Genomic DNA, 15,678 nt, shown 5'->3' on the forward strand with positions numbered 1-15,678 from the left:
CCGTGAGCTGTGATGCTACAGCACTCTACCAATGGTGACATAGTGAGACTCTGTCTCAAAAATAATAATAATTACCAGAGGAAAGAGTGAATGACGTACAGAGGAAGTGTTTATTTCGTTATCGGAAGATATTTAGCCACTTAAGTTCCAAGTTTAAATGGAGTGTTTCCTCACCTATGTAGTCTGAATGGCTTTGGATCATTGTTAAATGCTTATTGAAGGCAGTGGACTTGGTGCCATGGCCACGCATGCATATCTTGCCCTTTGGCATAGTACTGCCCTTTTAAAATTAAGTTGGATCCAGGCACCACTTCAGCTGATTTACAGGTTGCCTGGTACATAGTAGAACTCATTAGTTATTTGTTTAATACATCATCATAAGAAGAGGCCTATTTCTATTTCATGAAGGTTGTCTGATCCTTTAATAATTTTTACTGATATATTTATAATCTCAGTCTGAGAAGCCATTTTTTTTTTTTTTTTTGTAGAGACAGTGTCTCACTTTATGGCCCTCGGTAGAGTGCCGTGGCCTCACACAGCTCACAACAACCTCCAACTCCTGGGCTTAAGCGATTCTCTTGCCCCAGCCTCCCAGGCGCCCGCCACAACACCCGGCTATTTTTTGGTTTGCAGTTTGGCCAGGGCCGGGTTTGAACCCGCCACCCTTGGTATATGGGGCCGGCGCCTTACCGACTCATTTTTTTTAAAAGGCCTTATTAAGATTTAAGTTACGGGCGGTGCCTGTGGCTCAAGGAGTAGGGCGCCGGTCCCATATGCCAGAGGTGGCGGGTTCAAACCTAGCCCCGGCCAAAATCCAAAAAAAAAAAAAAAAAAAGATATAAGTTACATATTATAAAATTTTCCCATTTTAAATGTACAATTCAAGGCCAGGTACAATGGCTCATGCCTGTAATCCTAGCACTCTGAGAGGCCAAGGTAGGAGGATCCCTTGAGCTCAAGAGTTGGAGACCAGCCTGAACAATAGTGAATGCCTGTCTCTACTAAAAAATTAACTGAGCATCGTGGTAGGTACATGTAGTCCTTAAGTACTAAGAGGCTGAGGCAGGAGGAACGCTTGAACTCAGAGACTCTGTATCAAAAAGAATAAAAAATAAAAATGTATAATTTGGTGCTTTTCAGTATATTTAGAGTTGTGCAGCCATCCCCCAAATCTAATTTTAGATTTTTCCATCACCCTAAAAAAGAAATCTGAGACCTGTTAGCATTCACTGTACCTGTAATCCCAGCACTATGGGGGGCTGAGGTGTGCAGATTGCTTGAGTTCAGGAGTTTGAGAGCAGAGCAGCCTGAGCAAGAGCAAGACCCCATCTTTAAAAGATAGGTGAGCATTGTAGTGAGGGCCTGTAGTCCCAGCTACTGGGTAGGCTGAGGCAAGAGAATCACTTGAGCTTAATAGTTTGAGGTTTCTGTGAGCTATGATGCCAAAGCACTCAACCCCAGGGCAACTGAGTGAGACTATCTCCAAAGAAGAGATCCTTTTCAGGCAGCCATCTCATTTGTGAGTGAGTAGACTTTGTCTTTAAAATGTTGCGATTTTTGGTAACATTTTTCATTGCATATAAAAAAATTGTTATCTTGAGTCTTGTGCCTGAGGATTCTGTGACAGTTAGGTGGGGAGCCAGTTGGGAAATTGTAACTCCAGGTGTAAGGTAGTTTGGTTAATTTTTGTGTGTGCAGTTTTTGGCTGGGGCCGGGTTTGAACCGACCACCTCCGGTATACGGGGCTAGCGCCCTACTTACTGAGCCACAGGCGCCGCCGTAAGATGTAAGGTAGTTTGAACTGGGTGAGCAATAGCTGTGGATATAAAAAGAATCTGGATATATTGTGTCATAGAGTTGGCAAGGATTTGCTAATGGATTAGTTAAGGGTGTGAGAGAGTATAATCATGCATGGCTTCAAGTTTTGGGCCTGAAAAATTGGGAGAATGAGATGGCATTAACCATGATGAGGAAGACAATGACAAGGGTCTGTGTAAGGAGGAGCTAGGAGAAGATCAGGATCTCAGTCCCAATGGTGTAAGACATAGAAGCTTGCCTTTCATGGAGTGTAGTTTAAATTAGGGTGGCGCCTGTGGCTCAGTGAGTAGGGCGCCGGCCCCATATACCGAGGGTGGCAGGTTCGAGCCCGGCCTCGGCCAAACTGCAACCAAAAAATAGCCAGGCGTTGTGGCGGGCGCCTGTAGTCCCAGCTGCTCGGGAGGCTGAGGCAGGAGAATCGCATAAGCCCAGAAGCTTAGAGGTTGCTGTGAGCCGTGTGACGTCATGGCACTCTACCAAGGGTGGTAAAGTGAGACTCTGTCTCTACAAAAAGAAAAAAAAATTATCTAGTACTGTACTTGCTTTGATAGCACATATACTAAACTATCTAATACTAAAATTTATATAAAATGCTCAGGGTGCTTTTTACTATAAATAAAATAATTTTTAAAATAATAAACTGCGTAATGTTAAATATGGTGTTTGTCAGAGAGATTAAGTGATTATAAGAGTCCTACTTGAAAAAAAAAAAGTTGCCTTGAAAAAAAAAAAAGAGTCCTAAACTAAGAATATTTTCTAATTTGGAGCTTCATGTGGGGGCATGTAGATTTGGCTTTAAAACCTACATTTGGGCTGGCTCAGTGCCTGTAGCTCAGTGGCTAGGGCGCCAGCCACCTACATTGGAGCTGGCAGGTTCAAATCCTGACCGGGCCTGCCAAAGAACAGTGACAACTACAACCAAAAAAAAAAAAAATAGCCAGGCGTTGTGGTGGGTGCCTGTAGTCACAGCTACTTGGGAGGCTGAGGCAAGCGAATCACTTAAGACCAAGAGTTTGAGGTTGCTGTGAGCTGTGACACCACAACACTCTACCCAGGGTGACATAGTAAGACTCTGTCTCCAGAAAAAAGAAAAAAACAATTACATTTGGCCCAGCACCCACAGCTATATGGGTAGGGCGCAGGCCAAATATATCCAGGAAGGTAGGTTTGAGCGCAGCTCGGACCAGCTAAACAATGGCAACTACAGCAAGGAAATAGCCGGGCATTATGGCAGGTGCCTATAGTCCCAGCTGCTTGGGATGCTGAGTCAAGAGAATTGCTTAAGCCCAAGAGTTTGAGGTTGCTGTGAGCTGTGACGCCACAGCACTCTACTGAGGGTGACAAAGTGAAACTCTGTTTAAATAAATAAATAAATAAAATCTATATTTGTATCATTTAGTTAAAAGATGGTATTGGCATAGAACTTAGACAAATAGTTCCAAGGAGCAGAATAGATTCAAAATAAATATTCCTACATATATTTGTATAGGTGATGTTTTTATAAAGCACAAAGGCAATGCAGTAGAGAAAATACTGTCCTTTTCAACAAATGGTACTGGAGCAATTGGATATCCATATGCAAAAAGAAAAATTGAAGCCAGGTACAGTGGCTCATGCTTGTAATCTTAGCACTGTGGAAGGGTCCCTTGAGCTCAGGAGTTCGAGACCAGGGTGAGCAAAAGCGAGACCTTGACTCTATTAAAAATAGAAAAATTAGCTGACATTCTGACAGGCACCTGTAGTCACAGCAGGAATCTTATTTTATCGCCCTTGGTAGACTGCTGTGGCATCACAGCTCACAGCAACCTCCAACTCCTGGGCTTAGGCAATTCTCTTACCTCAGCCTCCCGAGTAGCTGGGAGTACAGGTACCTGCCTCAACGCCTGGCTATTTTTTGTTGCAGTTTGGCCGGGGCCTGGTTTGAACTCGCCGGCACCCTACCCACTAAGCCACAGGCGCCGCCCGAGAACAACTTTTCAGAAAATGCAAGTACTGAGAAGAGAGCAAAGGGACAAAAACATGAAGTTTCTGGATTGTTCAAGGAACACCAAGAGATTTAGTAAATAGGGCATGGGGATTGGAAGAATGTGTAAGGAAAGATTAAACTAGAAAGGAGGGCCTTCCTGCCATAGTGAGAACTTTAAGCTTCACTGTGTGGTGGGGAGCAGGAGTTGAGAGAGATTACATGTGTATTTTAGGAAGACAACCCTGCAACATTGTAAGGTGGCCCAGACATGGAAAGTTTAGAAGCAGATCTAGATAAGAGGGCTTAACTGAGGTAATCAGAGGCAGATCTGATGGAGATTGTTCCTGGTTAGAGAGAAAGGGGAAAACTGCCTGGTATTGGGGACCTAGGGGTGAGTGGAGGTAGTGATCTGAGGTAGGGAATTGTGGAGGAAGAGCAAGTTGGGGACCAGAGGTAAGGGTGAACTTTTCATTTTCTAAAGGATGTATTTTGATGACCAGAAGCTTTTAATTTAATTTAACCTTTTTTCTTTTTTGAGACAGAGTCTCAAGCTTCACCTTGGGTAGAGTGCTGTGGTGTCACAGCTCACAGCAACCTGCAACTCTTGTGCTTAAGCGATTCTCTTTCCTCAGCCTCCCAAGTAGCTGAGACTACAGGCACCTACCACAACGCCAGCTATTGATTTTTTGTTGCAGTTGTCATTGTTTAGCTGGCCGGGGCCAGGTTTGAACACGCCAGCCTTGGTATATGTGGCCAGCGCCCTACCCACTGAGCTATGGGCACTGCCTTAATTTTAATAAAGTATTGTTTGGGGCGGTGCCTGTGGCTCAAGGAGTAGGGCGCCAGTCCCATATGCCGGAGGTGGCGGGTTCAAACCCAGCCCCGGCCAAAAAAAAAAAACCACACACACACAAAAAAAATAATAAATAAATAAAGTATTGTTTGTTAACATTTTATCTTTTAAAAAAGGACTTTTACATCTCTCAGTTAAACGTTTTAAAATTTTAGTTTATTTAAGATTTTTCCTCCCTTCTTTAGACATCATTGACCCTGCAATTCTGCGCCCAGGCCGGCTGGATAAAACACTCTTTGTGGGTTTACCACCTCCAGCAGATCGTCTTGCCATCTTAAAAACTATCACGAAAGTGAGTAAAAGAAGTGATAGATTTTTGTATATGTTTCTCTTGTCTTTAATAGAGGCAGTTATTACAGGTAGTTGTAACAGGATGACTACTTTCTTTTCTGTAGCTTTAGAAGTTTGCTCAACCTTTATCTCACAAAGGGAAGATGAACTGTTTTTGATAATTGAAGAGATCGTTCAATCTCATTTGTATTTGCATAAAATAAAGGTAAGCTAGGCTGGGCGAGGTGCCTCATGCCTGTAATCCTAGCACTTTGGGAGGCCAAGCAGGAGGATCACTTGAGGCCAGGAGTTAAGACCAGCAAGAGTGAGACCCAGTCTCTACAAAAAACAGACAAATTAGCTGGGCATGGTGATACACCTGTAGTCCCAGCTACTCTGGAGGCTGAGGCAGGAGAATCACTTGAGCCCCAGAGTTTGAGGATACAGTAGCTATCTATTTTTTTTTTTTTTGAGACAGAGCCTCAAGCTATCACCCTGAGTAGAGTGCTATGGCATCACAGCTCACAGCAACCTCCAACTCCTGGGCTTAAGCTATTCTCTTGCCTCAGCCTCCCGAGTAGCTGGGAATGCAGGCACCCACCACAATGCCTGACTATTTTTTGGTTGTAGTTGTCATTGATTATTGTGCCAAAACCTCTATGTTCTATACTTGACAGATTTGATTTGTACCCTTATCATATGCTCCATAGCTGTGGTCCCGCCTTTCACCCTCCCTCTGTCAAACCTCCCCACTCCCCTCACTTCCCACTCCATTTCTCTCCTTCATCCTGGGCTATAGTTGTGTTCTTGTTCTATCTTTCATAAGAAAGTATGAGTAAATATAAGTAGGTTTCATAGAAGTATTGAGTACATTGGATACTTCTTCCTCCATTCTTGAGACATTTTACTCAGGAGAATTTGTTCCAGATCCCTCCATGTAAACATAAAAGAGGTAAAGACTTCATATTTTTTAAGGCTGCATAGTATTCCATGGTGTACAATTTATTAATCCATTCATGGATCGATGGGCAGTTGGGCTTCTTCATGGCTATTACGAATTGAGCTGCAATGCATAATCTGTTGCAAATATCTTTTTTGCAAAGTAATTTTTGGTCTTTTGGATATACTCCTAGTAGAGGAATTGTAGGATCCAACGGCAGGTCAATTTTTAGATCCCCGAGTGTTCTCCAAACTTCTTTCCAAAAGGAACATATTAGCTTGCATTCCCACCAGCAGTGCAGAAGTGTTACGTTTTCTCCACATCCATGCCAACATCTGTAGTTTGGGGATTTTGTGATGTCGGCTACTCTTACTGGAGTTAGATGGTATCTCAAAGTGGTTTTGATTTGCATTTTTCTGATGATTAAAGAAGATGAGCATTTTTTCTTTCTTTTTTTTTTGTAGAGACAGAGTCTCACTTTATGGCCCTCGGTAGAGTGCCGTGGCCTCACACAGCTCACAGCAACCTCCAACTCCTGGGCTTAAGCGATTCTCTTGCCTCAGCCTCCCGAGCAGCTGGGACTACAGGCGCCTGCCACAACGCCCGGCTATTTTTTTGGTTGCAGTTTGGCCGGAGCCGGGTCTGAACCCACCACCCTCGGCACATGGGGCCGGCGCCCCACTGACTGAGCCACAGGCGCCGCCCAAGACGAGCATTTTTTCATGTGTCTATATACCATGTAAATGCTTTATTTTTTGTCTTTTCCTACTATAGACATTGTGATTGACTTAAGTCTGTTTTCTCTATTTTCATTTCTTACTTGCATTGCCATGCTTCTCTCTTTTCGTCTTAATGGCTACTCCATCCATACCTTCTCTTTTTCTTATAAAGTGAATGATTTGGCTTGGCGCCCATGGCTCAGTGGTTAGCACGCCAGCCACATATACCAGGGCTGGCAGGTTCATATCCGGCCTGGGCCTGCCAAACAACAATGACAACTATAACAAAAAAATAGCCAGGCGTGTGGTGGGTGCGTATAGTCCCAGCTACTTGGGAGGCAGAGGCAAGAGAATCACTGAAGCCCAAGAGTTTGAGGTTGCTGTGAGCTGTGACGTCAAGGCACTCTACCAAGGGCAAGATATTGAGACTTTGTCTCAAAATAAATAAATAAAAATAAAATTTAAAAGTGAATGAGTTCTCTCATCCCACTTATCACTATACCTGGAAATAGTTTTTTGGGTTTTTTTTCCAGTTTTTGGCTGGGGCTGGGTTTGAACCCGCCACCTCCGGTATATGGGGCCGGCACCCTTTGAGCCACAGGTGCCCCTACCTGGAACTAGTTTTTCTACCCTTCATACATTACAATTTGAGGTTAATTGCTTTGGGTCTGCATTTTTGCCATCTTGGGAAAGGAAAGGGAGCTAAACTAGTGCTGTTAACCCTCCTGAAGATGAAATATCTTTTACTTGGACGCCTTTTCTCCATTTAGTGCATATCTCACTCCCATGGGGTTGTGACCCAGTGCTGCACAGCTCCCTGGAAAATGGCATGCCTTGGTGATTTTTCCTGATTCTCCTGAAATCCCTTAATGGCATGTCTGAGGGTTTTTCTTTAACTCTTTACAGGACTATCATCTCCTCAGGCAGCTTCTCTCTAGATTGAAATATTAATGGATATTCACAAGATTTTTTTCAATTCACCTTTCTTGGGTGCTCCTTCCCGGGGATAAAGGCCTAATTATCAGCTACTTGGAATTTTTTCTTTTCTTTGTACCACATTTCACATTTACAGCATGAAGGCTTACTAGTCATTCTTACTCCTTTTTTTATTTTGTTGCTTCTGATAAATTTTTAAACTTTCTACTTGTTTAGTATTTTCTTTCCTTGTTGATAAAGGATGATTCTGTGATACTGCTTCACTGGACAGCATTACTTTAAACTGTATTTAGCAGTGTTCATAACTATCTCCCAGAAAAGGGAGAACAGGACAGATGAAAAAGAAGGATAGTCATCTTTGTGGGGTAAAAAGAGTCCATTGATGACAGTATAGAAGATAGCATGGAGCCAGCAAAACTAAAACCTGTAAAATTAAGCTCTTCAAAACTAAGGCAGTTTTTGGGGAGTAGCAAAGAGAACCATAGACATAGGAGCTATGGGAGATTTTAATTAACAAGACCTTGGATTAGCTGTAGGGTTGGGGGTTAAAGTAAAAGGCAGATGAATTCTCAGCTTGGGCAACTGAATAGATGGTGGTCTGGGAGACTAGCTATTAAGAGTTTCAGGTATTGGGCAGCGCCTGTGGCTCAGTGGAGTAGGGCACCAGCCCCATATGCCAGAGGTGGCGAGTTCAAACCCAGCCCCGGCCAAAAACTGCAAAAAAAAAAAAAAGAGTTTCAGGTATCTGGGCATTATCTAAGTGGGGATGTCTAGCAGGAAGTTGGTTCTATGGTTGGGAGTTCAGGAAAGTGTTTTAGCCAGGTTATAGTTTTCCCTGTCATCAGCACGTAGCTGGTAGTCAAAGCCAGGAAAACAAGTTGCTTTAGTTCAATAGTTTTCAACCTAGGGCAGTTTTGCCCACCCTAGCTCACATCTGCTGGGGACATTTGTTTATCACACGGGGACAGGGAAGTGATACCGCTGCTAAATATCCTATAGTGCACAGGACAGCCAACAGCAAAGAATTATCCAACCCAAAATATCAACCTGCTTTTGTTGTATATACTTGTTTCTTTGTATCAAGCAAGTTTGATGATGAATACATCATGACATTTTCTCTCCCTTTCCTTGGCTCTGTTATTAGGAATTATGACAGTGTGATTTAGTTTGCTTTGGCTTTTGTGTGTGGGTGTGGGTGTGTGTGTGCGTGCATCGGCACATGCATGCACCAAGAAGCACACACATAAATCCCAATTTGCTTTTATGAATTTCTTTTAGTCATGGTGATATAGTGATGATGCTTTCACACCTATGGAATATCATGAACTAAAGGATAAGATTAGAGTTGTGATTTTTCCAGACATGTCAGACATGAACCTTCTTAGGAATGTTAGGAATGTTATACATGACCCACTTATGTGTGATGATATTCAGAGCCTTACAGATTTGTACCCAGAAGAATAATTGGCTCATTCTTCCAGATGTGTTTTATTCACTGTATGGTGCTCACACCATGGAATAACTTTACACTCCCTTCATCTAGAATTCAGTGCAGGCCGGGTGCATTGGCTCACACCTGTAATCCTAGCACTCTGGGAGGCCAAAGTGGGTGGATTGCTTGAGCTCCAGACCAGCCTGAGCAAGAGTGAGACCTGGTCTCTACTAAATGTGGAAAAAATTAGCTATGTGTGGTGGCGCATGCCTGTAGTCCCAGCTACTCGGAAGGCCAAGGCAAGATTGCTTAAGCACAGGAGTTTGAGGTTGCTGTGAGTTATGATGCCAAGGCACTCTAGCCTGGGACAGGGGCAACAGAGTAAGACTTTGCACCCCTGCCAAAAAAAAAAAAAGGCCAGGCAAGGTGGTTCACGCCTGTAATCTTAGCACTGTGGGAGGCTGAGGTGGGTGGATTGCCTAAGCTCAAAATTTCAGAGCCAGCCTGAACCTCATCTCTAAAACTAGCCGGGCATTGTAGCTGGCACCTGTAGTTTCAGCTACTCAGGAGGCTGAGGCAAGGGAATCACTTAAATCACCAAGAGTTTGAGGTTTCTGTGAGCTGTGATGCCATGGCACTCTACCAGGGGTGACAAAATGAAAAGAAAATAGAATTTCAGTGCTATTTGTCAAAATTATTAGTACTCAATCCAAGGGGTAAATACTTAAAGTACCTTACTTCAAATATAAAATGATTAAGAAAATAAGATAATAGCGGCTCAGCGCCTGTGGCTCAAGAGGCTAAGGCGCCAGCCACATACACCTGAGCTGGTGGGTTCGAATCCAGCCTGGGCCCGCCAAACAACAATGACAGCTGCAACCAAAAAATAGCCAGGCGTTGTGGCGGGTGCCTGTAGTCCCAGCTGCTTGGGAGGCGGAGGCAGGAGAATTGCTTGAGCCAGGAGTTGGAGGTTGCTATGAGCTGTGATGCCACGGCACTCTACCCAGGGCAACAGCTTGAGGCTGTCTCAAAATAAATAAATAAATAAATAAGTTAAAAAAAAAGGAAAAAAGAGGGTGGCACCTGTGGCTCAGTGGGTAGGGCACCAGGCCCATGTACCTAGGGTGGCGGGTTCAAACCCAGCCCCTGCCGAACTGCAACAAAAAATAGCCGGGCGTTGTGGCGGGCGCCTGTAGTCCCAGCAACTCGGGAGGCTGAGGTGAGAGAATCGCCTAAGCCCACGAGTTGGAGGTTGCTGTGAGCTGTGATGCCACGGCTCTCTACCCAGGGCAAAAAAAAAAAAAGAAAATAAGATAATAGAATATTGGACTAAAATGGTCCTTTAGTTAGTCAACAAGTATTTATTATAAACTAAATATATCCCAGATTGTGAGTATATTATAAGGAGACTCAGAGACATAAGACATACTCCTTACCTATAAGGAGCTTACTTCCGAGGTGAAAAAATAACATGAATGTAATAAAACAACAACAAACATGTTTATTCATTCCCGAGGATGGGAAATAAATGAAAGCAATGAAATAGCCTAGAGATTTAAACTATAAAAACAGATAAAGTAAAACTTCAGTAAGAGAATATGCCAAAATGCACATAGTGCTTACCTCTGAGAGATTATAGGATATTTTTATGCTTTGTCAATGCCCTACAGCCAAAGGCTACCAGGAACACACCCTTAGTTGAACAAGTTGGGCTTAGTACTCTTTCCGGTGGAAGAGAAAGTACCCTATCAAGAACTGAGGGATAGGGAGAACCTGGAAATATGTCCTGAGACGCCGCGTCTCGTCCTTGGTTGTAGCCCAGCTGCTGCCCGAGTCATAGACCTGGCATTTTAAATGATTGAGTGAAGATGGAAATGGATTCAAATTATACATGACCTCTCTATCAAAGCAATAGAAGATTCTTTACATCACCTTACAGTAGCTTAATTCAGTTTTGGGAAAGAGCAGAACAAGTGAAATACAGAAAATTGAAGAGAAGAAAACCTCGTTTTGGAACTGTCTTTCTCCTCGACTACTGCTCACTCCGTCTTTCTCCTTATTTTACCTGTGCTCTGGATTTATAAATAAAGATCAAAGCAATAGAATATATATTTAAGAGCTTTATACCAAGAAATTTGCCTTGAAAGCTGCTATTCCATGGCGGGAAAAGTATAACAAGTTCTTATCTGATTTTTTTTCTTTTCAGACGGTATTTCCAATCTCCTTAGATTTTGTAGGAGAAGACAAATATAAATACATATCTGCACATTATTTTTAGCAGTTGTGTGCGTAAGAATAATGAGATTTATATTTTAAGGGCTTTGTCATGTGGATGTTTTACCACTGAAGTTGATTCCTCAGAGTATCTTTTATAGTAGGACTTTAATATTGTTGATCTATTACCTTGATGACATTAGTTCCCCACACTTGAGCCCATCTATCTTTCTAGCTATGACTTGGTTATGAGCAGTGTTTGGACTCACTGTGCAAATGTCCATGTATCACCTAATTAAGCATCATCATAGGGCCATAACTGAAGGAAGTTGAATGAGGTGAACGTAGACATAGCTCTTTCCCCTTCCCCCTTTTTTAAATGTAACAAATACTTTTTATGTTCCCCTTCCCCTTTCCTCCTTCCCCTTTCCCCCTTTTGGAAACGTGTTACTAGTTTAAGACCAGCAATTGAGGGACTGAGAAAGCGAACCACACAGAAGCTGGCTTCTTTGTGTTTTATCTTAAGCTGTGCTGCTGGTTAGGTTACTTTAAGCACACGTTTAACAAGGAAACCTCACGGAAAATCCAGCTGGCAGACTCAGGAGTTCAGGAAACAGGATCACAGAGGTTGTACTCTGGGATCCTGGACATGAGGTTGGATGCCTCACCTTATTGAAAAAGAGACACTGGACCTAAATGGCGCAGCATGATTTTGTTCCTGCTTGGCTAAATTTCTCAACACCACAGTCAACTAAGTCCCCTACTGCCACCTTTGAAAAACACAGAGAGCACCTATCCCGGGAGAAGGTCGATTTGGAGTGAGCCGTCGTCGACATAATTCCTCCAATGGCTTTTTTAACAATGGATCCCTACAAACTACAGGAGATTCCTGGCACCAGCCCTCCCTGTTCTGCCATGATTCTGCGGACTCTAGTGTCTCAAAGGGAGCATATGCTGGAATCCCAGGGAACCCGTCTGGTTGGCATGGCTCTTCCCGAGGTCATGATTGCATGAGCCAGCATAGTGGAGGTGGTGTGGGGAACCATCGCCATTGGAATGGCAGCTTCCATTCTCGTAAAGGCTGCTCCTTTCAGGAAAGGCCACCTACGGAGATTAGGGAAGAAAAGAAAGAAGACAAGGTGGAAAAGTTGCAGTTTGAAGAAGACGACTTTCCTTCTTTGAATCCAGAAGCTGGCAAACAGAATCAGCCATGCAGACCTTTTGGGACGCCTTCTGGAGTGTGGGAAAACCCACCTAGTGCCAAGCAACCCTCCAAAATGCTAGTTATCAAAAGTTTCCAAAGAGGATCCTGCTGCTGCCTTTTCTGCAGCATTCACCTCACCAGGATCTCACCATGCAAATGGGAACAAATCATTATCCATAGTTCCAAGTGTCTAGAAGAACCTGGTTCCCAAGCCTGTACCACCTCCTTCTAAGCCCAGTACATGGAAAGCTAACAGAATGGAACACAAATCAGGATCCCTTTCTTCTAGCCAGGAGTGTGTTTTTAGCAGTCCAATCTCTGTCACTAAACCAGTGCTACTGGCTGCTGGTGCAGTTCTGAGTTGTCCCAAAGAGAGTCCTTCTAGCACCACCCCTCCAATTGAGATCAGCTCTTCTCGTCTGACGAAGTTGACCCGTCGAACCACTGACAGGAAGAGTGAATTCCTAAAGACTCTGAAGGATGGCCGGAATGGAGATTTCTCAGACAACAGAGACTGTGATAAGCTGGAGGATTTGGAGGATGACAGCACACCTGAACCAAAGCAAAATGGAGAGGAAAGCTGTCATCAGAATGGTCTTGCTCTCCCCATACTGGAAGAAGGGGAGGTTCTCTCACACTCTCTGGAAGCTGAGCACAGGTTATTGAAAGCAATGGGATGGCAGGAATATCCTGAAAATGATGAGAATTGCCTTCCCCTCACAGAGGATGAGCTCAAAGAATTCCACATGAAGACAGAGCAGCTGAAAAGAAATGGCTTTGGAAAGAATGGCATTTTGCAGAGCCGCAGTTCCAGCCTGTTCTCCCCTTGGAGAAGCACTTGTAAAGCAGAGTTTGAGGATTCAGACACAGAAACCAGTAGCAGTGAAACATCAGATGACGATGCCTGGAAATAAGCATATAATAATGCTCGCAGTAAAATCTGACCCAGTAAACTCTGTTTAGGGAGTATACAAAAGAAATTGTTCTTTTCCTTTATGTTAATACTTTATGCACAAGGGAAATAATGATATCCCAAAGAGAGCGATTGGCTTGTTTAGCTTTTGTGTTCTTTTCTGTTATCTGCTTAATAGAGAAGTTTGTGTGGTGGGAAAGATTTTTAAAATACACACATGCAGAGTATATATGGGGCAATGCACGAGTGGAAGCTGGCAATGCGGAGAAGAGAACGCTGGTCTACAGCAACAGCTTCTACTACCAGCCCTCCGGGCACTCACCCCTGTGCTCAAGCAATCATTGTCAATGACAGAGTGACTGTTGAAGTTATAATTGTATTAAAGTAATAATACAATTATACAATTATGTATTATGTATATAATAATACAATTATCTAATAATTTGAATATTTTATTTTATTTTTGGCTGCCGGGGTAACTTTAGCCCTTAACCAAGCATATGTGGTTTTTTTTTCCCTTTTTCCTCTTGGGTACAGCTGTAAAAAATTTGGATATAGGAAATGTGTTATTTTTGCAGCCTTGATATTCAGGGTGGATTGTAAAATATAAATTTTTGTGATATTTCAAAGATTAAGACTGTTTTGATAACATTATTTACAGATTTAAAAAAGATGTGGTTATCACAAGTCTGTTAAGGGGGAAAACTACTGCATAAAATAACTAACTTGGAATAAATACTTTGCATCAGTTTGCAAAAAGAAAAGAACTGAGGGATAGTCTCGGCGCCCATAGCACAGTGGTTATGGCACTGGGGGGTTGGCGGGTTTGAACCCAGACTGGGTCAGCTGAAACATCGATGATGACTACAACAAAAAGTAGCCGGGCATTGTGGAGGGCGCCTATAGTCTCAGGTACTTGGGAGGTTGAGGCAAGAGAATCACTTAAGCCCAAGAGTCTGAGGTTGCTGTGAGCTGTGATGCCACGGCATTCTACCAAGGGCAACATAGTGAGACTCTGTCTCAAAAAAAAAAAAAAAAAAAAAAAAAAAAAGAAGTAAGGGATAGGTCTCAGCTAAAGGGTATTAGAAAAGACTTAAATGATTTGGGTTTGTGTAAGATTCAAGAAGCGTTAAATAAGGGGCTTAGCTCTGAATTACTGTCAAAAAGCAGACATAATTCCATAATTGGGCTACTTAAATCTTATTTAGAAGGAAAGAAAGCTACACCAAGGCTAAAACTGTGATTGGTAAAGAAATAGCAGTTGCTTATATTATTAGCTAGGATGGAAGATGATTAGTCATTTTTGTATGTTGACAATGTGCGCTCTTTGTCCATGTTCAGACTTGATTACAGAGTGATGTACCACGGTCATAGAGTAGCCTTGTCTGATATCTATATTCTGTCAAATTATGTTCAGTAGGAAAACACCACACTGTGAGGACCCAACCACCGTAGAGCAACCACAAGGCTCCCTGACACCAGGCTAATTGTCAGGGACTGCTCTTCTCTTTCTCATTTGCCTATTATTTCCAGATTTTCTCTCATGAGCATATATGTATGCATATATTTTGTGTAAAGAGGAGTCATCTGGCATAAATGTGGAGGGTAAAAGAGAAGAGGCTAGAATTTGAAAGAAAATCCCTATAGCGGGTGGCACCTATGGCTCAGTGGGTAGGGTGCCGGCCCCAAATACCGAGGGTGGCAGGTTCAAGCCCGGCCCCAGCCAAACTGCAACAAAAAAAAATAGCTGGGTGCTGGGCGGCGCCTGTGGCTCAGTCGGTAGGGCGCCGGCCCCATATACTGAGGGTGACGGGTTCAGACCCGGCCCCAGCCAAACTGCAACCAAAAAATAGCCGGGCGTTGTGGCGGGCGCCTGTAGTCCCAGCTACTCGGGAGGCTGAGGCAAGAGAATCGCTTAAGCCCTGGAGTTGGAGGTTGCTGTGAGCTGTGTGAGGCCACGGCACTCTACCGAGGGCCATAAAGTGAGACTCTGTCTCTACAAAAAAAAAAAAAAAAAAAAATAGCTGGGTGTTGTGGTGGGCGCCTTTAGTCCCGGCTGCTTGGGAAGCTGAAGCAAGAGAATCACCTAAGCCCAGCTAAGCCCAGGAGTTGGAGGTTGCTGTGCGCTGTGACGCCATGGCCCTGTACTGAGGGCGATCAAGTGAGACTTTGTCTCTAAAAAAAAAAAAAAGAAAAGAAAATCCCTGTAGTCTCAAAGCACAAAGTTGCAAATATAAAGGAAGATAAAAACAAAGTTTTTTTGGGCTCGGTGCCAGCCACATACACCAAAGTTGGCAGGTTCGAACCCGGCGTGGGTCAGCTAACTAACAATGACAACTGCGACAAAAATAGCCAGGCATTGTGACGGGCGCCTGTAATCACAGCTGCTTGGGAGGCTGAGGCAGAAGAATCG

The 15,678-nt window shown here is 43.4% G+C and overlaps 1 protein-coding gene and 1 pseudogene across 10 annotated transcripts in view; both read left to right on the forward strand.

Annotated features, from left to right (window-relative positions):
* NVL (nuclear VCP like) overlaps positions 1 to 15,678 on the forward strand; it is a 202,827-nt gene that overhangs the window by 110,261 nt on the left and 76,888 nt on the right. For 8 of the 9 annotated variants that reach the window (XM_053605342.1, XM_053605345.1, XM_053605347.1 and 5 more), the window contains one exon: positions 4,823 to 4,929. The exons of the other annotated variant lie outside the window; for it this stretch is intronic. In XM_053605342.1, the coding sequence (XP_053461317.1) occupies positions 4,823 to 4,929 (107 nt within the window). The remainder of the gene's footprint in view (positions 1 to 4,822; positions 4,930 to 15,678) is intronic. 9 annotated transcript variants of the gene reach the window in all.
* Positions 11,035 to 14,018, forward strand: LOC128596019 (vasculin-like protein 1; annotated as a pseudogene). Its single transcript, XR_008383047.1, has one exon. The product of XR_008383047.1 is annotated as a vasculin-like protein 1 (transcript).

The sequence above is a fragment of the Nycticebus coucang genome, chromosome 10 (assembly GCF_027406575.1).
Source record: "Nycticebus coucang isolate mNycCou1 chromosome 10, mNycCou1.pri, whole genome shotgun sequence".
Taxonomy (NCBI): Eukaryota; Metazoa; Chordata; class Mammalia; order Primates; family Lorisidae; genus Nycticebus; species Nycticebus coucang.